General features: G+C 45.2%; 1 protein-coding gene across 4 annotated transcripts in view; it reads left to right on the plus strand.

The window, feature by feature from the left end:
• The window catches only part of FBH1 (F-box DNA helicase 1), a 45,418-nt gene extending 24,733 nt beyond the window's left edge, over positions 1-20,685 (plus strand). For 3 of the 4 annotated variants that reach the window (XM_037889399.1, XM_043521097.1, XM_027818326.3), the window contains exons 11-21: positions 1,922-2,009; positions 2,444-2,530; positions 3,247-3,383; positions 3,635-3,734; positions 5,067-5,188; positions 11,217-11,292; positions 14,878-15,075; positions 15,911-16,036; positions 16,806-16,912; positions 17,938-18,069; positions 19,669-20,685. In XM_037889399.1, coding sequence (XP_037745327.1) covers positions 1,922-2,009; positions 2,444-2,530; positions 3,247-3,383; positions 3,635-3,734; positions 5,067-5,188; positions 11,217-11,292; positions 14,878-15,075; positions 15,911-16,036; positions 16,806-16,912; positions 17,938-18,069; positions 19,669-19,839 — 1,344 coding nt within the window. In that variant the 3' untranslated portion in view covers positions 19,840-20,685. Of the gene's footprint in view, positions 1-1,921; positions 2,010-2,443; positions 2,531-3,246; positions 3,384-3,634; positions 3,735-5,066; positions 5,189-11,216; positions 11,293-14,877; positions 15,076-15,611; positions 15,662-15,910; positions 16,037-16,805; positions 16,913-17,937; positions 18,070-19,668 lie in introns of those variants that run through there. The other variant, XM_043521101.1, reaches the window with a different exon arrangement.
• The last annotated feature ends 4,102 nt before the right edge of the window (positions 20,686-24,787 follow it).

The following is a 24,787-nucleotide window of genomic DNA, read 5'->3' on the forward strand; positions in this document are numbered from 1 at the left end:
TAAAATTTAGCAATTTATTAACTAAAATACAGGTGGTGGGGGGAGGAAGCTAAAACAAGTTATAAAGCAGTTTAAAATTGAAATTAAATGATTACATGAGACAGACTTAATCAGCTCTTATTAAAAGACCCTTTTAAAGAAAGGACATCAGTTAGAGTCCCTTATTTTGTTGGACAACCCTTCTAAGTGGGGAGGAAAGGCTTAGTTTTGTTGCTCAATTTAGAGATGTAAAGGATGGTTACTTTTCCTGCTTTTGACAAACAGATGCAAGGGGAGGAATAGACAGGATAGTAAAGGTGGAAGAAATTCGGCTTTTGTTGATGTTCTTGGGATTCCAGGCAGCAAGTCAGTCATAGACAGATGCTCTGGGTTGGCAGGTTAACCATGAAAGCAGCTCACTGGGCTCTGGCCCATTTCCCAGTCTGGAGTCCGAGATGTCATCTGGTTGATTGGTTCCTCTCTTGGTTGGTTGGTACCATTCTCTCTCAGGCTTGGAGGGATGGGCTGTCTCATCTCATTGTGTTGGTGCCATGTGATACAATTGATTTCAGGATCAGATCAGGTGGAAAGCCAAGAGAGAGAGAACAAGAGGAAAAATAGTGGGGCAGAGAGGAACATACAAGGGAAGGAGAGGCAAAGCAGGATCTTGCGTATCTCTGCTGGTTCAGCAGTGAGGACCAGGTGTTCCTGTTGGTACATAAGGGTCTGGACATCACATTGATACAGTGACCTTTGAGATCCACAGGTGAAGGACAATGTCCTTGGAGTGGAGTGGGACAGAGGCCTGAGGGCCTTCCCCCTCTTGCAGGAATTCCGCTAATTGATTTGCCAGTCCCTACCCCCAAAAATCTTTTATGAAGGGTCCTGAAAGAGGGGTGATGAGTGGAGTAGTCCATCTGCCCATTTTTCCCACCCTTTCCCATTTTGCTTACCCATGAGGCCTAACTTCCGACGTGCCAAGCGTAGTCCATTGATTTTCAGTCCCACACCATTCTTGTTTACCAGGCACAATCTTAACACAGTCCTTGAGTTATATCAGTAGGCCTTTCTGTTTGGATTAATTTAGTGTCTCTCTCTTTTGCACCTTTTCTCATCAACGTTTGTAATTGGTTATTGTGACCTTCTATGAACTTTCACTCACTTTTTACAATTGAGCTTACAATTAGGGTAAATTTGTGGGCCCAGTTATTCCAACGTTGCCTGCCCTATACCACACAACAAGCAAGCAAACCAACCAACCTGTTCAGCTGGGACTAATGGGCAAACTTACCAGAGAGACCAAGGGATGAATAGGCATGAAGTCTGAACTTCCCATTCATCCTTAAAAGCCAGTGGGACTATTCCCATCCACAAGGTTTTGAAGAATTGGGGCCTAAATTTTAGAGATGATGGGTGACAAACAAGAGGATTGGAGTGAGGAAGAAACAGTGTTACAGCAAAACGGTCACATGGTTACTCTTGATTGACACATGCATCTCCTGAGTTTCTGCTCCATAGAACTGTTTTGGGCTATTTAAAAAAAAAAAAAAAATTCATTTTGTGGCATGGCAGACATGCGATTTTTCAGGAGGGATTTCAGTTAGGAGTGGACAGATTTAACAAATAAGTTTTGGGGAGGGAGTTCCCCGTGCAGGGGGAGCTCAGTGTTATTGCCATGTGGAGGGCCCACACAGGAGGGAAATATATCAGGAGATGAGGTCAGAGATGGAAGCCAGGGGAAGAATGGCTGTGATCTTTCAGGGCTATAAGAGAAACTGAAGCTTGATAGGTGAGTCATTGGGATACCAGAGGAGGGACAATGTGATTAGGCACAACACAGACCGTAGGTTTGTCATCTCAGTTATGCCGAAGTAGCTGAGACAGCAGAAAATGAAGTTTTGTGCATGAAAATCTACCTGGATTCTCTGATGTTGCTTTCCAGATCATTGTTGAAGAAGCAAGACGGATATGGGACAATATGAAAATTCTAAATGGAAATACAGAACTGAATTGCAAAATGACATCGGATGGTATGTTGTCAGAAAGATACAGACGTTAAAAGGGACATCCTCAGTTTAAACAGCAAAAATAGTAACACCTGTGATGGCTTTTACTGACCGCAATCAGAGGGAGAAGAAACCGCTCTTTTCCCAGTTTGCTTTGTGCAAACAGCTTTTGTGTGCCTTCAACAGTTCCTGGAGTATGGTCAGAATCGCAAAACCTGTGTAATTATTTTCCCCTTTGGTGGTTTGTCTTCCACAAGCAGCTAGGGAGAAGGCATCGTACGGGAGCAAATAAATAATATGTATAAACCCACAAAATCGATGGTCAGAAACTGCTTTTAAAACAGTCTTTAAAAACTGACTGGGTTTCAGATTGATAGTGCCTCATTAAACTGACAGTAACTTGCCCTTGGTTGTGACTTTTACATCTGAAATACCTGATCGTCCGATCCTTCTTCCAGGATATTTGAAGCTTTGGCAGCTTGAGAAGCCGCGGCTTTATACATATGATGCCATATTTGTGGATGAAGCACAAGACTGCACGCCAGGTGAGTAAGGCAGGAGACCCTCTGAACAAATAATTACCTAATTAACCCCATTATTCCTGTGCCACCGATAGGAAATAAAGACACCGAGGGAATTGGTAACCGAGCTAGGAGGGGAACTTGGTTTCTATGCCTGTGCTCAGATCACTAACCCGCACATACGGACCTGGTTGTTTGGGGTAGGCGAGGCGCATTAGGAGGAGGGGGAGAGGGGTTTTATGTCTTTCACAAATGCCTTCAATTTCTGTGCAGCAGCATCATTATTATTATAAGTGGTGCCTTGAGGCCCCAACCAAGATTAGGGCTCTGTTGTGGTAGGCCCTGTAGAAACACGTAGTAAGGGGACAATCCTTGTTCTGAAGAGCTCGTGGTGTCCATAAACAAGACAGACAAAGTGTGTGGGGAAATGGAAGGATTGTTCTCCTGGGTTTACAGTTGGAGAACTAAAACACAGATGGTGATTTTTTGCCTAAGGTTGTCACACAGGGAGTCCATGGTGGAGAAGGGAATTGAACCCAGGCGTCCTATGTCCCAGTTCAGTTTATCCACAAAACCATCAGTATGTTCTAATAATTTCTTGTCACTTATGTGGTTAAAGGGCTTGTTTATTTCCCAATTGCTTGTTTGGGCTGGAGCCATTTTCTTAACCACGTGAAGTTGATTTTGGTTTGGCGAGCAGGTCCCTTTGAGTTTCGTTCATGCTTCACTTTTTGCTGCAGCCATCATGGACATTGTGCTGTCCCAGACCTGTGGAATAATCTTTGTAGGAGACCCACACCAACAGATCTATACCTTCCGAGGTGCTGTCAATGCACTCTTTGCAGTGCCACACACCCACATCTTCTATCTCACACAGGTAAGACTGGGCAGTGTGTGCATGTGTATTCCAGTGCTGAAGACCCATGATTCTCTTCAGTAGTACGCTTACTTCTGTTTAAAATTTAAAGAGGAATGACCTTGCCTCTTCCAAGAGCTAGCAGCCAGAAAACAAGTCTATTAATCAAAGTGGGTCATCTTTGTTTCATAAGCCGGTGTAGTTTCCCGTGTACTTTTGGTGTGGGATTTACTTTTTTGCCTGATCTCTGCTTCCTTTGCTCCATCTTGTAGAGTTTCAGATTTGGCCCTGAAATAGCTTACGTTGGATCTACTATCTTGGATGTCTGCAAGAAAATCCGGAATAAGATGTTAGTGGGTGGAAATCAAGAGGGTAAGAAATTAAATTGTGTTTGTACAGCGCCTAGCACAGGTCCTGATCCAGGACTGGAACTCCTAGGCACTATTGCAATACAAATAATAACAGTATATGCTTTTTAAAAAAGTCATTGTGACTTTGGATCACAGAAACCCCCTGAGAGCTGCCAAGACTACTTCTGCTCCTGCTTTCCTGCCCTGTCAGCTTAGGATTTCAGTGCCCTGCCTGGTTTGAGCCAGACCCGCTAGCCTGTTGCAAACCCAGACCCAGGTCTGAACCACGTCCCCTAACAGCCGTAGGCTTCACTGAAAACAGTTTACAGAAGTGTGCCTGTCTTGAACACTCAGATGCTCAACTCCCAATGGGGTCTAAACCCTAAATAAATCCGTTTTACCCTGTATAAAGGTTATACAGGGTAAACTCATAAATTGTTCACCCCCTATAATACTGATAGAGAGATATGCACAGCTGTTTGCCCCCCCCCCAAGTATTAATAAATACTCTGGGTTAATAAGTAAAAAGTGATTTTATTAAATACAGAAAGTAGGATTTAAGTGGTTCCAAGTAATAACAGACAGAACAAAGTGAATTACCAAGCAAAATTAAAATAAAACCCGCAAGTCTATGTCTAATAAAACTGAATACAGACAAAACCTCACCAGTTCCAATAAGCTTCCTTTTACAGACTAATCTCCTTCTAGTCCGGGTCCAGCAATCACTCACACCCCCTGTAGTTACTGTCTTTTGTTCCAGTTTCTTTCAGGTATCCTTGGGGGTGGAGAGGCTCTCTCCTTAGCCAGCTGAAGACAAAATGGAGGGGTCTCCCAACCCCCTCCTCTCTCCTATGCAAAGTCCAGCTCCAAGATGGAGTTCTGGAGTCACCTGGGCAAGTCACATGTCCATGCGTGATTCACAGTTTTTACAGACAGAAGCCATTGCCCACACGGTATCTTGAATGTCTCCAGGAAGACTTCTTATGTGGATTGGAGCATTCCAAGATGCATTGTTCCTTAAGTGCTTCTTGATTGGGTACTTAACTTTGCAAATTCCTTTCTCCAGAAACTGACCAAATGCTCTACTAAGGTTATTTAGAAATCAAGCCAGTACACGGCCAATATTCATAACTTCAAATACAAAAATGATACATGCATGCAAATAGGATTAATAGATTCAGTAGGTCATAACCTTTACATAGGTATGTTACATGGCATATGTAGCATAGAACATATTCCAGTTATGTCATATATTCATAAGCATGTTTCCATAAAGCCTTATGGGGGCCACCGTTACAGTCATACTTGCTTTTCTTCATGCACTGGCTTACTGGGCCTTTTCTCTATCTCCCAGGTGATGTCAGAGGCAGCATGACTGGGAACACTGCTTTCTTATCACGGGGCAATTTGAATGTGTTTGAAAACGCAGTGACAATTACTGGAGGAGAGAGACCAACAAAAATACACTTGCTTGGGGTAGGGCATATTTCTTATATTGTATGTGGAAGCTGTGAAAGCTTCTGGGGGAGGGGGCATTGAAATGACTCTAATTGGGAGTCCTCCTCTCTCTAAGCAGTTTCAGTCACAAGTATAAACGCTTGTCTTGAAGTAAGTGCCTTAGATCCTCAAGAGTCCGTAAGAACGGCCATATTGGGTCAGACCAAAGGTCCATCTAGCCCAGTATCCTGTCTTCCGACAGTGGCCAATACCAGGTGCCCCAGAGGGAATGAACAGAACAGGGAATCATCAAGTGATCCATCCCCTGTTGCCCATTCCCAGCTTCTGGCAAACAGAGGCTAGGGACACCGTCCCTGCCCATCCTGGGTAAGAGCCATTCATGCACCTATCCTCCATGAACGTATCGAATTCTTTTTTGAACATAGCGTATGATCTTGTTAAGTCACAAAGCAAAGTAATTCATGGTGAGAGCAGCTGCTCACTTGCTAATGGGAAAAGGGTATTATAGTGGATTAAGGTGAAGCGGTGAATATTCCCTTCTGTAGTGACACCTAATTTTCAGTTATACTTCTGTCAAGGAAGTAGTATCAAATCTAACTCTTAATTCCCAAGCTTCTCTAGGTGTACGTTGGTCTTTAAAAGTTATTGGTGCATATCAGTGCACTCAGCATTGGCCTAACTCCGCTGCTATTGAAGTCCGTGGTAAAGCTCCGATTGACTTCCGTGAAAGCAGAGTTAAGCCAGCACCAAATGCTTTGACTTAGTTCTTGTGGTTTCAGTTAACTTTCTTAATAGTCAAATTGTCAACACAGGAGCCTAGTGGCTTTCATCTGTTGAGCATTTTGTAAAACCCGGAAAAAATGTTCATCATAATAACCCAACTGAACAGGTGCTAGTTGTATCGACAAGGTGTTTGATTTTTGGCATTTTATCTCTCTGTAGAATTTTTTTCAGGTCTGCAGATAAAGAGGACTAGAAAGTTTTGGGAGTCATGGTTTCCAAATTCATACCAAATTGCATCTGCAAAAAATGTGTGTGCACTTGTAGTACGAGCATAAACATTTATTCATGTTTCTGCATGCTCAAATTTTGCAGATGCACTTTAAGAATAATACTTCACACTTGAATAGCACAATCCTTTTGAAGCGCTCAAAGTGTTTTACAAAGAGTTATGAATTAAGGCCCTCCAATCCCTGTGCAAAATGGGGGAGTTATTCGCGTTGTACCAGTGGGGAACTGGAGGCACAAAGAGGTTAAGTCACCTGCCCAGGTTACTCAACAAGTCTGTGGAAGAACCAGGAATAGGACTCTGATCTTCTAAATTTCAATCCTGTGCTGTAAGCACTAGACCATTTTGCCCTCCCTTTAGTCATGAAGCTGTAAACTAAAGCTGAAGAAAAATTGGAATCTCCAGGCTGTGGGAAATTCTGATGTGTCACTATTTTTGCATCCTGAGTTGGACTGAAAAGCCCCAAAATTTCCTGAAACGAAAAACTAAAAAAACTAAAATAAAATAATCTTGATTTGGAAATGAGGAAATGTTTTGTTTTGACACTTCTTTGAATTTTAAATGAAACGTTTCATCATTATCAAAACTAATGTTTCATTTTGGTTTATTGAACCAAATTGCAACATCAAACTGCAGTTCCCTTTAGTGCCCCGCTGTCTCATGGGAATTGTAGTTCTAGTGTCTCATGGCCTTGTTCTTCCCTATTAGCTGGGCTCCCTGGCTAGACTACATCTCCCATGGTGCCCCATGGTCCTGTGACTGTCATAGAATATCAGGGTTGGAAGGGACCTCAGGAGGTCATCTAGTCCAACCCCCTGCTCAAAGCAGGACCGATCCCCGACTAAATCATCCCAGCCAGGGCTTTGTCAAGCCTGACCTTAAAAACTTCTAGGGAAAGAGATTCCACCACCTCCCTAGGTAACACATTCCAGTGTTTCACCACCCTCCTAGTGAAAAAGTTTTTCCTAATATCCAACCTAAATCTCCCCCACTGCAACTTGAGACCATTACTCCTTGTTCTGTCATCTGCTACCACTGAGAACAGTCTAGAGCCATCCTCTTTGGAACCCCCTTTCAGGTAGTTGAAAGCAGCTATCAAAACCCCCCTCATTCTTCTCTTCTGAAGACTAAACATCCCCAGTTCCCTCAACCTCTCCTCATAAGTCATGTGTTCCAGTCCCCTAATCATTTTTGTTGCCCTCCGCTGGACTCTTTCCAATTTTTCCACATCCTTCTTGTAGCGTGGGGCCCAAAACTGGACACAGTACTCCAGATGAGGCCTCACCAATGTCGAATAGAGGGGAACGATCACGTCCCTCGATCTGCTGGCAATGCCCCTACTTATACACCCCAAAATGCCATTGGCCTTCTTGGCAACAAGGGCACACTGTTGACTCATATCCAACTTCTCGTCCAGTGTAACCCCTAGGTCCTTTTCTGCAGAACTGCTGCCAAGCCATTCGGTCCCTAGTCTGTAGCGGTGCATTGGATTCTTCCGTCCTAAGTGCAGGACTCTGCACTTATCCTTGTTGAACCTCATCAGATTTCTTTTGGCCCAATCCTCCAATTTGTCTAGGTCCCTCTGTATCCTATCCCTTCCCTCCAGCATATCTACCACTCCTCCCAGTTTAGTGTCATCTGCAAACTTGCTGAGAGTGCAATCCACACCATCCTCCAGATCATTTATGAAGATATTGAACAAAACCGGCCCCAGGGCCGACCCCTGGGGCACTCCACTTGATACTGGCTGCCAACTAGACATGGAGCCATTGATCACTACCCTTAGAGCCCGACAATCTAGCCAGCTTTCTATCCACCTTATAGTCCATTCATCCAGCCCATACTTCTTTATCTTGCTGGCAAGAATACTGTGGGAGACCATGTCAAAAGCTTTTCTAAAGTCAAGGAACAACACGTCCACTGCTTTCCCTTCATCCACAGAGCCAGTTATCTCATCATGGAAGGCAATTAGATTAGTCAGGCATGACTTGCCCTTGGTGAATCCATGCTGACTGTTCCTGATCACTTTCCTCTCCTCTAAGTGCTTCAGAATTGATTCCTTGAGGACCTGCTCCATGATTTTTCCAGGGACTGAGGTGAGGCTGACTGGCCTGTAGTTCCCAGGATCCTCCTCCTTCCTTTTTTTAAAGATGGGCACTACATTAGCCTTTTTCCAGTCATCTGGGACCTCCCCCGTTCGCCACGAGTTTTCAAAGATAATGGCCAAGGGCTCTGCAATCACAGCCGCCAACTCCTTCAGCACTCTCGGATGCAGCGCATCCGGCCCCATGGACTTGTGCTCGTCCAGCTTTTCTAAATAGTCCTGAACCACTTCTTTCTCCACAGAGGGCTGGTCACCTCCTCCCCATGCTGTGCTGCCCAGTGCAGTAGTCTGGGAGCTGACCTTGTTCGTGAAGACAGAGGCAGAAAAAGCATTGAGTACATTAGCTTTTTCCACATCCTCTGTCACTAGGTTGCCTCCCCCATTCAGCAAAGGGCCCACACTTTCCGTGACTTTCTTCTTGTTGCTAACATACCTGAAGAAACCCTTCTTGTTACTCTTAACATCTCTTGCTAGCTGTAACTCCAGGTGTGATTTGGCCTTCCTGATTTCACTCCTGCAAGCCCGAGCAATATCTTTATACTCATCCCTGGTCATTTGTCCAATCTTCCACTTCTTGTAAGCTTCTTTTTTGTATTTAAGATCAGCAAGGATTTCATTGTTAAGCCAAGCTGGTTGCCTGCCATATTTACTATTCTTTCTACACATCGGGATGGTTTGTCTCTGTAACCTCAATAAGGATTCTTTAAAATACAGCCAGCTCTCCTGGACTTCTTTCCCTCTCATGTAATTCTCCCAGGGGATCTTGCCCATCAGTTCCCTGAGGGAGTCAAAGTCTGCTCTTCTGAAGTCCAGAGTCTGTATTCTGCTGCTTTCCTTTCTTCCTTGTGTCAGGATCCTGAACTCGACCATCTCATGGTCACTGCCTCCCAGGTTCCTCTCCACTTTTGCTTCCCCTACCAATTCTTCCCGGTTTGTGAGCAGCAGGTCAAGAAGAGCTCTGCCCCTAGTTGGTTCCTCCAGCACTTGCACCAGGAAATTGTCCCCTACATTTTCCAAAAACTTCTTGGATTGCCTGTGCACCGCTGTATTGCTCTCCCAGCAGATATCAAGATGATTGAAGTCTCCCATGAGAGCCAGGGCCTGCGATCTTGTAACTTCTGCGAGTTGCCAGAAGAAAGCCTCATCCACCTCATCCCCCTGGTCTGGTGGTCTATAGTAGACTCCCACCACAGCATCACCCTTGTTGCTCACACTTCTAAACTTAATCCAGAGACTCTCAGGTTTTTCTGCAGTTTCATACTTGAGCTCTGAGCAGTCATACTGCTCTCTTACATACAGTGCAACTCCCCCACCTTTTCTGCCCTGCCCTTCCTGAACAGCTTATATCCATCCATGACAGTACTCCAGTCATGTGAGTTATCCCACCAAGTCTCTGTTATTCCAATCACATCCTCATTCCTTGACTGTGCCAGGACTTCCAGTTCTCCCTGCTTGTTTCCCAGGCTTCATGCATTTGTATATAGGCACTTGAGGTAACCTGCTGATCACCCCTCTTTCTCAGTATGAGGCAGGAGCCCTCCCCTCTCACGCGCTCCTGCTCGTGCCGCCTCCTGGTATCCCGCTTTCCCACTTACCTCAGGGCTTTGGTCTCCTTCCCCCGGTGAACCTAGTTTAAAGCCCTCCTCACTAGGTTAGCCAGCCTGCTTGCGAAGATGCTCTTCCCTCTCTTCGTTAGGTGGAGCCCGTCTCTGCCTAGCACTCCTTCTCGGAACACCATCCCAAGGTCAAAGAATCCAAAGCCTTCTCTCCGACACTACCTGCGTAGCCATTCGTTGACTTTCACGATTCGACGGTCTCTACCCAGGCCTTTTCCTTCCACGGGGAGGATGGACGAGAACACCACTTGCACCTCAAACTCCTTTATCCTTCTTCCCAGAGCCACGTAGTCTGCAGTGATCCGCTCAAGGTCATTCTTGGCAGTATCATTGGTGCCCACGTGAAGAAGCAGGAAGGGGTAGCATCCGAGGGCTTGATGAGTCTCGGCAGTCTCTCTGTCACATCGTGAATCTTAGCTCCTGGCAAGCAGCAGACTTCTCGGTTTTCCCAGTCGGGGCGGCAGATAGATGACTCAGTCCCCCTGGGGAGAGAGTCCCCGACCACCACCACCCGCCTCCTTCTCTTGGGAGCGGTGGTCGTGGAACCCCCAACCCTAGGACAGTGCATCCCATGCCTTCCAATCGGCGGAGTCTCCTTCTGCTCCCTTCCCTCATGATGTCATGATGCATCCCACAGCTCAGAGGGGACAGCATGTGGTGCATCATGGGAGATGAAGTCCAGCCATGGAGCCAAGGCTATATGGGAGAATAGAGTCATGAAGCACCCAGAACTACAACTTCCATGGAGCAAACTAGAGGAAATGCAATTTAATGTCAAACTGACTTGAAATGAAACATTTTGGTTCAGTTCAACAAACAGAAATATTTCTATTTGAACTGAAAATTGTTGGAAAATGAAAATTTTACTGCAAAATTGACGTTTTCCCAAGGAAAGTTTTTTATTTTGTTTTTTTTTAATTGAAACTGCATTTTCTTGAAAAATCATTTCGATTAAAAAAATTCCCAACCAGTTCTAATGCAGACTAATCCACAAAATACATTCCTGGCCACAAAACATGATGACCAGCTGGGATTTTGTTTTCCATTGCTCATTCTGTGTGTTTTTGGTTGGTTGCTATGTGTCATCTGGGATCATCCACTAGTTTTAGGCTAGATTATTTATTTCTAGCTTCATATTGATCATGCATACTATAGTGTGCATTTTAGGAATATAGCTTCACCTTTGAGTCTTTTGAGTTGTTTTTCCTATTTGCATGCTAGTGAATCTGATACATTTTGGCAGGAAACTAGCTCATTTGTAAACTTTAAGTATAACCTTCAATTAGGTCAATTTTAAGAAAATCTTTATCTGTTTAGGGGCCTAAAAATTTTGGACTAGACAAAATTCATGATATTTGGAAACTCCTTCAACCTGAAGAGGCTCGTGTGAGATGTGAGTATGTTCTCCTGTCTTCTTCCCCAGAAGTTATGTACCATGATGTTAACTTTTCTAGCTTCTACCATATCTCCAACTGCCCCAGCTGGCACATGTAAACCTCTTTCACTTCAGTGTGAGTGGGGATCATGTTGTTTGTTCATCTTCTGGGTGATTTGTGCCTTGCTGATTGTGTGACGGGAACAGCTATCGGTGATGGTTATTTCTGTGTTTCTACTGGTGCATTGGAAATATGGACTCTGACATCATAAGAACAGCTTACACTTCCAGATCCTGTCCTCTGAGATTCTTGGTCTCATCTAGAAAAGTCCAGTAAACTATGTTTTATCTCTGTCCTTTCCATTTCTTTGACATAAAATGGAGGTAGGTATTAGACATTTTGCACGCTGGTGAACACCTTTTATTTAGTTTTAGGGTGTCATTTAGAAGAACATTGTCCAATTCACTTTAAAAAAAAAAAAAAAAAAAAAAAAGCACAACAAACTACCTGTACCTTGGACCTAATCTACAGTGTTGAAGCTTTGTTTGTTGATGTTAGGTGGAGCCCGGGAGCAAATCTGGGGTTGTAATGGAAACTTAGTTGCAGCCTTCAACATGGGAGTGACTTTAGAATATGAGCCATTAGGAGAAGTGCCTTCGAGTAAGAACATAACCTCTATGTGATTGGGTTAAACTGCATGGATCTTGGCTGTCTGTCGATTAAAAATGTGATTTGTCCCACTCTAAATTCATTCATAAATTCAGTCATTGAGTCCAAGGGCAGAAGGGACCATCGTGATCAGCTACTCTGACCTCCTGTGTAACGCAAGCCATAGAACTTCCCCAGAAGAGTTCCTACAGCAGATCTTGTGTAGAAGAACATCCAATATTGATTTTAAAAATTGGCAGTGTTGGAGAATCCACCATATCCCTTGGTAGATTGCTCCACTGGTTATTTACCCTCATTGTTAAAAATTCATGCCTTATTTCCAGTCTCAATTTGTGTAGCATCAACTTCCAGCCATTGGATCTTGTTATACCTTTCTCTGCTAGATTGAAGAGCCCATTATTAAATATTTGTTCCGCATGTAGATGCTTACACTAATCAAGTCACCCCTTACCCTTCTTTTTGTTCAGCTAAATAGACTCAAGGAGCTCAATCTGTATATAACACACATTTTCTATTCCTTTAATCATTCTCATGGCTCTTCTTTGAGCCCTCTCCAATTTATCAGCATCCTTCTAGAATTGTGGACACTGGAACTGGACACTGTATTCCAGCAGCAGTTATATCAGTGCCAAATTCAGAGATAAAATAACCTCTCTACTCCTAGTTGAGATTCCCCTGTTTATGCATCTCAGGATTGCATTAGCTCTTTTGGACACAGCATCACACTGGGAGCTCATGTTCAGTGATTATCCACCACAACCCCCAAATCTTTTTTTGGAGTCATTGCTTCCCCAGATAGAATCCCCGATCCTGTAATTATGGCTGACATTTTTTGTTCCTAGATGTATACATTTAGCCATATTAAAATGCATATTGTTCAAAGCGTAGGGCCAAAAACTGATCCCTCTGGGAACCCACTCTGGAAACACTGATGATTCCCCATTTACAATTACATTTTGAGACCTATCAGCTAGCCGGTTTTTAATCCATTTAATGTGTGTCATGTTAATTTTATATCCTTCTAATTTTTTAATCAAAAAGTCAAGTCAAAGTATTACATCAACACTGTTACCTTTATTAACCAAACTTGTAGTCTCATAAAAATAAGATATCAAGTTACTTTGACAGGATCTGTTTTCTATAAACCCATGTTGAGTTGCATTAATTACGTTGCCCTCCTTTAATTCTTTATTAATGGAATCCCAAATCAGCTGCTCCATATCTGGTTTGGGATAGATGTCAGGCTGACAGGTCTGTAATTACCAGGGTCATCCTGTTTACTTTTTTAAAAAATTGGCACAACGTTCGCTTTCTACCAGCCTTCTAGAACTTCCCCAGTGCGCCAAGATTTATTGAAAATGAAGATTAGCAGTCTAATGAGCTCCTCAGCCAGCTCTTGTGAAACTCGCAGATGCATGTTGCCTGGTCCTGCTGATATTAAAATATCTGACTTTAATAGTTGCTGTTTAACATCCTACTGAGATACTAATGGAATGGAAAGAGTGTTATCACCATATGATAAAACTATCTAATCTGTTTTATCCCCAAATACAGAACAGAAATATTTATTGAACCCTTCTGCCTTTCCTGCATTCTTATTGATAATTCTATCATTTCCATTTAGTAATAGACCAGGACCGTTGTTCTGTTTTTTCATAATATAGTTAAGGACAGTAAGAAGACGGGGTTTTTTTTAACTCTGCTGGCCATTGACTTCTACTTATGTTCCTTTGCTTCCCTTATCAATTTTCTGCAATTCCTAGCTTCTGATTTATGTTCATTAATATCAACTTTCTCTTTCTTCCTTTAAGTTATGTTGTTTGTTTATTTTTATAACTGCTTTCCCCTCTAAACCAGGTTGTTGTTTTTTTTTAAATGGCACAGCCTTGTGTTTTATTTGGCATCTAATAAGGTGTTCTTAAACGAATCCCAATTATCATTCATATTTTTCTGTTTGAATTCTTCCTTCCAGTTGATCTGGTTCAAAATAAGAAAAGGAGTACTTGTGGCACCTTAGAGACTAACCAATTTATTTGAGCATAAGCTTTCGTGAGCTACAGCTCACTTCATCGGTTGCAAGTGAGCTATAGCTCACGAAAGCTTATGCTCAAATAAATTGGTTAGTCTAAAAGGTGCCACAAGTACTCCTTTTCTTTTTGCGAATACAGACTAACACGGCTGCTACTCTGATTCAAAATAGTTTGCACATTATAAATATGATCAAGTCATATCAGTTGTACCTATGCTACCATTAACTTTTAGTTCTGTGATTTATGTGTTAGGACAAGGTCTAAATAAAGATTTCCCTCATGTTGGCAGTGCTTTTTGAGTTAGGAAATTGTCATCTATAATATTTAGAAATTCCAAGAATATTTTAGCACTGGCAGCATGAGACCTCCAGCATATGTCACTCAAATTTAAATCTCCCATGATCACTCAGCTTTTTTTCCTATTCTTTATAGATAGGTGCGCTAGGAGGTGGTCATCCTGTTTCCTGGAGTGATCTGGTGGTCTGTAGCTGATACCAACTAATACCACATCTTGTGCTTTGTCTGTTAGGACATTGATCCATAAGCATTCCAGATCACTTAGGCTTTTTGGGACACTTGCTACTGCTAATCATACCTACCTCTTATATAGAGCTTTGCATCGGTACAACTCAAGTGCTTTACAAAGGAGGTCAGTATCATCATCCCCATTTTACAGATGGAGAAGCTGAGGCACGGAGAGGTGAAGTGACTTGCCCAAACTCACCTAGCAGGCCAGGGTTGGAGCTGGGAATAGAACCCAAGTCTCCTGAGTCCTAGTCCAGTGCTCGCCCCACTAGACCATGTTACCTCCGCTACTCTCTAGCTCCATTTCATTTGAAGTTAAAAATGTGATCATTGGTGCCTTTCTTGTGTATTGACATTATCCAATGCACTTCTCGCTAGTGAAACTTCAAATTGACGACCACTTTATCAAGAAGTGGGTTGAGAAGGATGGCTTCCAGGGTTTAAAGAACTATGCAGCCAAAACTGAAGACAGGGAGCTGGAGGTGAAGATCACAATAGTGGAGAAATACAATGTCCGCATTCCCGAGCTGGTGGCGAGGATAAAGAACAGTCATGTATCAACTATAGCATTTGCAGGTAAAGCAAAACGCACCTCCCCCCCCCGGCTCCGAGAAGGAAATTGGTTCTCCTTTTTCAATCCAACCCCACTTCCCCCTGCCCCTCAGAAATAGTGCACTTGATCCAAGATGATCTTGCGCCCAGGAAGGAATGAGACAACTCCTTCTGGGACATTCCTGGGGTCGTAGTAGAATGATTTTTCCACTGGAGCACTGATAAGTGAGGTTCTGCTGGAGCTGAATGAGGATTCAGTCAGTATTTCCTGGCATGTAGCCGTCTGACCCAATGCCTTATCTTATCCTGCCTATTAAAATTCACATTCAATACATCTCCTGGGTATTGGCTTAAATTTGCAGTGATTTCTGGCAGAATAATGGTGGACTATCAAAAAAACAACAAACCATTCTTGTTTAAGTTCCAGTCTGTACTGGGGTGTGAAGTAGCTGGGCATTTTCTTGGGGGGCCAGTCCTGGTTAATGGGCTAGTGGATTAGTGCAGGACAGGAGCTCTGGTCTGGGTGTTTCTCCCTCTGCTTTGCTTTGCTTTGCTTCCAGTTTGCAGTGGTGTTGTAGCTGTCTTGGTCCCAGGATATTAGCAAGACAAGGTAAGTGAGGTAATATATTTTATTAGACTAACAGCAGTTGGTCCAGGAAGAGATATTACTTCCCCCACCCTGTGGCTTCCAGTTCACATTTAAAAGCAAGTGAAACTATAAATGCAGAACATAGTAAATTAATCTGTACATAGTGTTCAGTAAATAACAAGATATAAAAACAGCAATACAGATATATTGGCTGATATCTTCCCCCTCTCTCTCTCCCCCCCCCCCCCCCTTGCAATCTGGTGGTTCTAGATTACGTGATAGGCACCGTGCACAAAGCCAAAGGCCTGGAGTTTGATACTGTGCTGGTTGCAGATGATTTTGTGAAAGTCCCTTGTGCCAGGCATAATCTCCAGAGGCTGCCTCAGTTTATCACTGGTAAGGGCGATTCTTTATACTGGAACCATTCTTTTCCCTAAAGGGAAAGGTGATGCACAGGATGGGCCATTGGCACCACCCCATCAGTCAGCACTCTTTGGAGGTAGGCTTGGGGTTGTCTCTGGCTGTACCTAGCAATGTCCTCTCTCAAGCTTGCTGTCATTTACTGACTTCTCACTTGGGGTGCAGTTCCTTTGTGTAAGTCTGTGCCTGGGAGATGGGCATGGCACTTAAGGGCAGGTTCATCACTCAGGGAACACGCATTGTTCCTGCTTTGATCAGCAACAAATGTGTATGCTCCAAGGGGAGAGAATATTGGTTCTGTTTGCTGTCTCTGATGTCTCACACAAGTCCTGTCGTGGTTGTGTAACAAACACACAGCAGGGTACCATAGAATCATAGAATAGCAGGGTTGGAAGGGACCTTAGGAGGTCATCTAGTCCAACCTCCTGCTCAAAGCAGGACCAATCCCCAATTTTTGTCCCAGATCCCTAAATGGCCTCCTCAAGGATTGACCTCACAACCTTGGGTTTAGCAGGCCAATGCTCAAACCACTGAGCTATCCCTCCCCCCTAACCGTTATCTCCTTCGTAACAGAGACACCAATCATGTTTCTGTGACATGCCCAGCTCTTGTCTTAAATTTTCATCCTGATTCAGCAGTGAATTAGAACTAGCTGAAATACCAGAACAAATTCCAAAGTTTTATCAATCGGTTATCTTGTAGCACTTATTTTTTTTCTGACTTCTTCTCTCTAATCTCTGCCTAGACATGTCTTCTGAAGATGAATGGAACTTGCTGTATGTTGCAGTGACACGTGCCAAAAAGCATCTGTTAATGACAAAGTCCCTAGAATACCTTTTGACTTTGGCTGGGGTGAGTTAAAGATGCCATGGCAAAGTGACCGGTGGGTACTGTAATTTGGATCTGTGAGCAGGGGGAGTGGGATGTTACCATAGGCGCCGACTTTTCAAAGTGCCGGGGGGTGCTCGACCCCCGGCTCTACCCCAGGCCCTGCCCCCACTCCACCCCTTCCCCCAAGGCCCCACTCCTGCCCCACCTCTTCCCACCCTCCTCTCCCCCGAGTGCACTGCGTCCTTGCTCCTCCCCCCTCTGTCCCAGCTTCCCTGCACGCTGCGAAACAGCTGATTGCGGTGGGTGGGATGCACGGGGATGGAGGGGGAGGTGCTGATCTGTGGGGTCCGCTGGCAGTCAGGAGGCACTGGGGGTGGGGTGGGGGAGCTGATAGGGGGATGCCGGTGGGTGCTCAGCACTCACAATTTTCCCCCCACGGGTGCTCCAGCCCTGGAGCACCCACGGAGTCGGCGCCTATGGAAGTTACAATGGGTCGCTGGCAAGTTAACAAGAAAACGATACATGTAACTTTTTGAGTGCTTGCTCCCCATAACATCTGTGCTAAAGTCTCTCGTGCTTGAGGGGTCTAGGAGGTCTGGTGATGGGATAGGAGCAGAGTAAAGGATGGTTAAGTTAAATTGTAAGGAGGGAAACTAAGATTCATATTGTTCCCTGAACAATGGGCTGAATTCTCCTCTGAGTGACACCAGTTTAGGTCCAGAGTATCTGAGGAGATATTTGGTTCTTAGCCTTCCCGTTTCCTGACCTTGTGGTTTTAAGTGCAGCCTCAGTGTTCAATGACGATTGCTTTTAGACTCGTATCTGACTGTAATACAGCATTGATTCTGCCTCTCTCCATTACCACAAGTGTGCGTGTTCCCTTTCCTGCGCGTCCAGCCCTCATAGTCTTGGTGCAGTTCCTTCCTTTGAGGTATTTTTCTGTGGTTGGATTTTTTTTAAGCCCTAACGTTGCAGATCATCCCCGCTGCTCACAACATGTTCCGATGCCCTGAGTTCACAGCAAGCCTTGTTCTTTCCCTTGTCAGGAGTATTTCTTGCGGCCAGAGTTGACTAGCGAGGCCTTAAAGGAAGGGGCAATTCGTTGCTCCGTGTCACAGTGCCACAACGCTGTGCCTGCCGACTCGATTCTAACCATGAAGAAAGTGCCCTTCGCTTACGTGAGTCTCCTCTCCTCTCCTTTCTACTTGTCAGTTGTGTTTTGTGACCTTGGAGCCAATGAAATGTGCCAGGTTGATAGCCCTGGAGATGTCACTTACCAGCCTTTTAGCCATGGGTGGTGGGTGAACCCCTGGCTTGGGGAGGCTAGCCCCCCAGCCCCACACCTTCTGCGCCCACTGGAGCCCAGCCCCCACTGTGGTCGCTGACCTCTGCCCCAGGCTAGTGCCCCTAGCACCGGAGCACCAGAGAGCCAGGCAACGCAGCCCCTGCTCCCCGTCCCCGGAGAGCTGGGCAGCGTGGCCCCAGCCTCTCTGGGTGGCGCCACCCATTGCAACTCCCGGCCGGCTGGCCCCCCCGTCTCTGAAGGTGCCCCCCGACCAAGCTGCCTGCCCCAGCTCTGAGCAGGCAGCACAGCCAGAGTGGACCCAGCCCCAGTGCTGGGCAGGCGGTGCGGCCCCAGCGCCAGGAGGACGGGCAGCGTGGCGCAGCCTTGAGGACGCAGCGCGGCCCCTAGCCTGCCTGCCCCAGGAAACAGCAAGCAGGATGGGGACTGGGGGTGGAACATGGGCAGGGGGACATCAGGCTGTTTGGGAAGGCAACACCTTTCCGTGCCTACAATACTCGCCGCCCATGCTGTTAGCCATGAGCATAGAAGTAGCAGATGAGATCTACCTGTGCAGCCCGATCCTGAATGTCTACACTGCAATTAAACAGCCCCTTAGCCTGAGCCCTGCGAACCCGAGTCAGCTGGCATGGGCCAGCAGCGGGTTTTAAATTGCATTGTAGACATACCCTAAAATTAAAATGGGCTCGGTTTGTGCCAGTTGTAATTCTGGGGTGTTTTTCGTTGTGTGTGATGTAGACACCTACCTTCTAGACTTGGACCCACGACTTCCTTTCACATAGACTATGGTTGATAAACAGAATAATCTTGACCCCTACCAAACAGGGCTGGGTTTGAACCTTGAGGAGACATTTGTTATCTCAGTAGCATGGCCTTGGAGTTAAGGTGCTCCAGAGATCTTGGCTCAGTTCCCAGCTCTGCCAAAGACGTGGTGCATGACTGTGGACAAGTCACTGCGGGACAGATCCTTATGTTGACATCCATAGAGCAGCGCCAACTTAACACCAGCTGAGGAACTGGCTTGTGACTTCTCTGTGCCTCAGCTCGCCCTCTGTAAAACAGATAATTTGACTTCCCTCCTCAGGAAGGTGAGGAAGGAAAAACATTCACTGACCACGTTTGAGAGGTGCATGATACTCCTGTGATCGGAGCCATATAAGTACATAGTTATATACCTGACCCTTGAGCCCTCCAGTCCTTACTCCACTGGATCAGGCCCCGGTATAATGAAATTGCATGTATAAATTTTATTGCAGGCTGCTTTATAAGGGGTTTCTTTAGTGAGAAATAGGTGACAGATACAAAATACACTGGGTCTGAATCAACAGCAATGTCCCCAACTCCTATTTCATCCTGTGTCTGAGTTCAATGTATACATTGGCCCAGTATGTCTGAGGGAGAGGAGGCAGAAACTCTGGATTTCCCAATCCTTCCCTTCTCCTTTTACAATTTCCTACTGGTCCTTTTCCCACAGAGCAATGGCACCAAAGACCAAGGTGGCTACCTGTGCCATGCTTGCGTGCAGCAGCGTCTCGGACCCTTGACACAGCTAACCATTTCCCCTGAGCTGGTCCTGACCATGGATGTCGTCGATGAAGTGTTAGAAATTCCAAGGCACCTTGCTGTCCTGCATGACCTGTTTTGAAAACAGGAAGGGGCTGTTTTTTATGTCCTAGATCTGGCTCTGAAGTGTTGGAAGTGAGGAGGTCTGTAGATAGCGTCTCTGATGTCCTTGGAGAAATGAGGTAGATGGTCCATGGATGAGCTCACCAAGAGAAGGACAGGACGAGAGCTGTTCATGAGGATGCTGTGAATAAGGCCTGGGGTTATCCCTCTATTACAAGAGGGTACCTTGGTCGATGTGCTTTCCAAGTGCCTGTCTGTTCCGTTTCACTGTACGAAACCCGGACTGCGTAACTTGTACAATACTGGATGCGCTTGGACTTGACAGATTTTCTTTCTGAACATTTGCACACTTGTCCCACATGTTGCCCCTCAGGGTGGCTAGTTTCTGCCAGTGGTGTGCATTCAGGTGGCTGGCTTTTATGATTGCCTCGCCTTTTTGCAATATTTAAGCCCCATCCCAATGCATTCTGGTCATTGGTCAAACTGAGACGAACATGCAAAACTAAGGGAGATAATATAAAATGCTTTTACGCTAATGAAAGAACTCATTCCTGGAGTTAATTTTCATAGGGCTAATCTCATCTCCGGGGAGGAATAGCTGACTTCCCATGCATCAAGTCGAGAACGTCTTTTTTTAACATGTAATCTGTGGGTGTTCCCCAGTCTCTCCATCACTGCCTCTTTCTCTCATCCTTGGTTCTCTCTTCCCTGTGCATCAATCACTTCAACAAAACAAAATCAGTTCTTCAGTTAAACCTCAGGATGATGATCGTAGAGGACCAGAGTGTCTTGTGCTATGATCAAGTATGTAATAAAAACAGAAGCCTTTTTGTATTAAACAGTGGGTTTTTTAATTGGAGAAAAAGCTGTTTTTGATTGTATTTATTTACTGAAGATCTCATTAGAGATGAAACCACAATATGCATTGCTTTAATGATGGTTTTAGCCCTGTATCTGGGGAAGCAAAACACAAGGTTATCCCTCCTAGGAACATACTTACTTCTGGGCTTTTACTCTACAATTGTTACAGCACCAAAGTTTCCGACTTGACTGTACAATATTTATGACAATGATCAAAGGAGAAACATACCTCAGAAGGAGCCTGATCTTGGGCACCCTGTCTTATTTGTTCGTGTACCTTACAGGGTATATGCATTTCATGGGACACAGTTTCTGGTCAATTCAGTGTGAGCCAAAGCAATTTCTTATGCGAGCCCCGTGAAGTCATGTAGTCGCTCTCCACCTAACCAGGACAAACGTGGATGATTCTAGATTAACTTCTTGTTTTCATCTGGTCCTAACTTGAGCAGAGATTGTCTGAAACTTTTCCATGTCCAGTCTCTGAGAGCATTTCATCTGGTTCCAATTGATACCATTATAGCAGGTTTGCCTTTGTTTCTGGAATACAATGTTCCTTATCGCAACACACTGCTTTCCCCCCATTCGGACGTCCCAGAGAGAAGCGGAGAAGTCATTTAAGTGCTAAAATGACAGACTGGAGGTAGCGACAAAGAGTCCTGTGGCACCTTATAGACTAACAGACGTATTGGAGCGTGAGCTTTCGTGGGTGAATACCCACTTCTTCAGATGCAGCTGGAGGTAGAGAGGAGTGGAACAGGGGAGAGCATGCAAGGAACCACCGGACAACACACAGGTGCATTCTCATTGCCATTTTGCAACATACTTTCCCCACCCCCAGTTGCTTTTAGGAATTATCTGTAAAAATCCTTTGCCTTTCATAAGAGGGCAGATCTCTAATGGGGTGATTACATCCTGCCACCTTTAAATTCCCCCTGCAGCTTCAGTTTACAAAAAGTATCCCTTGCTCCCAGGTCTGTACGGCCGTGTAACAGTGCTGTGTATTGATCAAACAGCTGCTGCTTCCGGCAGCTCTGTCCCAGCGAGGGATGAAGTGATCTCTGGGCCAGTCTACGCTACCATGCTACATCAGCGCAGCTGGAGCGCGTCTGGTGAAGGCGTGCTATGCTGACGGGAGAGCGGTCTACCACTGGCATAATTACTCCACTTCCGAGTTAGGTCCACAGGAGAGCGTCTCCCACTGACATAGTGGACAGCGCTTTTAAGACGATGTAACTTACGTCACTCGGGGGAGGGGGGGTCTTTTTCACACCCCTGAGTGACGTAAGTTACAGCAATTTAAGCAGTCTTGTTGACCAGCCCTGTATCTAGCTGGTATCTCAGTCAGCTACATTTGTAAAGCACCAGGGTCCCCTTCAGAGTGAAAGGCCCTAGGGAAGCACAGGGTCATTAGCATGTATGTGACCGCATCTGTCGTTTTCAACAAGGGAGCGCCTACCTGACCGGTCTGGTTTCCAGCCCAGTTTTCTATGTGATGAGCTGTGAGGCCCCATCCAGTGGCATCTCGAAGTAATTTAAGTGCATGTTAATTTCTAGATGAGCTTATAAAGGAACTCTTGACTGCGGTGCATAGATAACCCATCACTAGATTTCAGAGTAGCAGCCGTGTTACTCTGTATCCGCAAAAAGAAAAGGAGGACTTGTGGCACCTTAGAGACTAACAAATTTATTTGAGCATAAGCTTTCGTGAGCTACAGCTCACTTCATCGGATGCATGCAGTGGAAAATACAGTGGGGAGATTTTATATACACAGAGAACATGAAACAATGGGTGTTACCATACACACTGTAACGAGTGATCACTTAAAGTGAGCTATTACCAGCAGGAGAGAAAAAAACAACAAAACCTTTTGTAGTGCTAATCAAGGTGGGCCATTTCCAGCAGTTGGCAAGAACATCTGAGGAACAGTGGGGAGTGGAGGGGGGGAATAAACATGGGGAAATAGTTTTACTTTGTGTAATGACACATCCACTCCCAGTCTTTATTCAAGCCTAAGTTAATTGTATCCAGTTTGCAAATTAATTCCAATTCAGCAGTCTCTCGTTGGAGTCTGTTTTTGAAGCTTTGTTGTTGAAGAATTGCCACTTTTAGGTCTGTAATCGAGTGACCAAAGAGATTGAAGTGTTCTCCGACTGCTTTTTGAATGTTATAATTCTTGACGTCTGATTTGTGTCCATTTATTCTTTTACGTAGAGACTGTCCAGTTTGGCCAACGTACATGGCAGAGGGGCATTGCTGGCACATGATGGCATATATCACATTGGTAGATGTGCAGGTGAAGGAGCCTCTGATAGTGTGGCTGATGTGATTAGGCCCTATGATGGTATCCCCTGAATAGATATGTGGACACAGAAAAAGGACGCTAAACTATCTAAACTACTACATGCCACAAGGGGCCACAACAGTGGTTCCCTTAACCCACCCAGCAATATTGTTAACCTATCCAACTACACTCTTAGCCCAGCAGAAGAATCTGTCCTATCTCGGGGCCTCTCCTTCTGCCCCTCCACCCCCACGAACATGATAAGTTCTGTGGTGACCTAGAATCCTATTTTCGACGTCTCCGACTCAAGGAATATTTCCAACACACCTCTGAACAGCGTACTAACCCACAGAGACCTTCCTACCAAGACTACAAAAAGAAGGACTCTGGGTGGACTCCTCCTGAAGGTCGAAACAACAGACTGGACTTCTACATAGCATGCTTCCGTCGAGGTGCACGGGCTGAAATTGTGGAAAACAGCATCACTTGCCCCATAACCTCAGCCGTGCGGAACACAATGCCATCCACAGCCTCAGAAACAACTTATCATAATCAAAAAGGCTGACAAAGGAGGTGCTGTCGTCATCATGAATAGGTCGGAATATGAACAAGAGGCTGCTCGGCAGCTCTCCAACACCACTTTCTACAAGCCATTACCCTCTGATCCCACTGAGGGTTACCAAAAGAAACTACACCATTTGCTCAAGAAACTCCCTGAAAAAGCACAAGAACAAATCCGCACAGACACACCCCTGGAACCCCAACCTGGGGTATTCTACCTGCTACCCAAGATCCATAAACCTGGAAATCCTGGACGCCCCATCATCTCAGGCATTGGCACCCTGACAGCAGGATTATCTGGCTATGTAGACTCCCTCCTCAGGCCCTATGCTACCAGCACTCCCAGCTATCTTCGAGACACCACTGACTTCCTGAGGAAACTACAATCCATCGGTGATCTTCCTGAAAACCCCATCCTGGCCACTATGGATGTAGAAGCCCTCTACACCAACATTCCACACAAAGATGGACTACAAGCCGTCAAGAACACTATCCCCGACAATGTCACGGCTAACCTGGTGGCTGAACTTTGTGACTTTGTCCTTACCCATAACTATTTTACATTTGGGGACAATGTATACCTTCAGATCAGCGGCACTGCTATGGGTACCCGCATGGCCCCACAGTATGCCAACATTTTTATGGCTGACTTAGAACAACGCTTCCTCAGTTCTCATTCCCTAATGCGCCTACTCTACTTGTGCTACACTGATGACATCTTCATCTGGATCCATGGAAAAGAAGCCCTTGAGGAATTCCACCACGATTTCAACAATTTCCATCCCACCATCAACCTCAGCCTGGACCAGTCCACACAGGAGATCCACTTCCTGGACACTATGGTGCTAATAAGCGACGGTCACATAAACACCACCCTATATCGGAAACCTACTGACCACTATTCCTACCTACATGCCTCCAGCTTTCACCCTGACCACACCACACGATCTGTTGTCTACAGCCAAGCTCTGCGATACAACTGCATTCGCTCCAACCTCTCAGACAGAGACAAACACCTACAAGATCTCTATCAAGCATTCTTACAACTACAATACCCACCTGCTGAAGTGAAGAAACAGATTGACAGAGCCAGAAGAGTACCCAGAAGTCACCTACTACAGGACAGGCCCAACAAAGAAAATAACAGAACACCACTAGCCATCACCTTCAGCCCCCAACTAAAACCTCTCCAACGCATCATCAAGGATCTACAATCTATCCTGAAGGACGACCCATCACTCTCACAGATCTTGGGAGACAGGC

Source organism: Chelonia mydas, chromosome 1 (assembly GCF_015237465.2).
Source record: "Chelonia mydas isolate rCheMyd1 chromosome 1, rCheMyd1.pri.v2, whole genome shotgun sequence".
In the NCBI taxonomy this organism is placed as follows: domain Eukaryota; kingdom Metazoa; phylum Chordata; order Testudines; family Cheloniidae; genus Chelonia; species Chelonia mydas.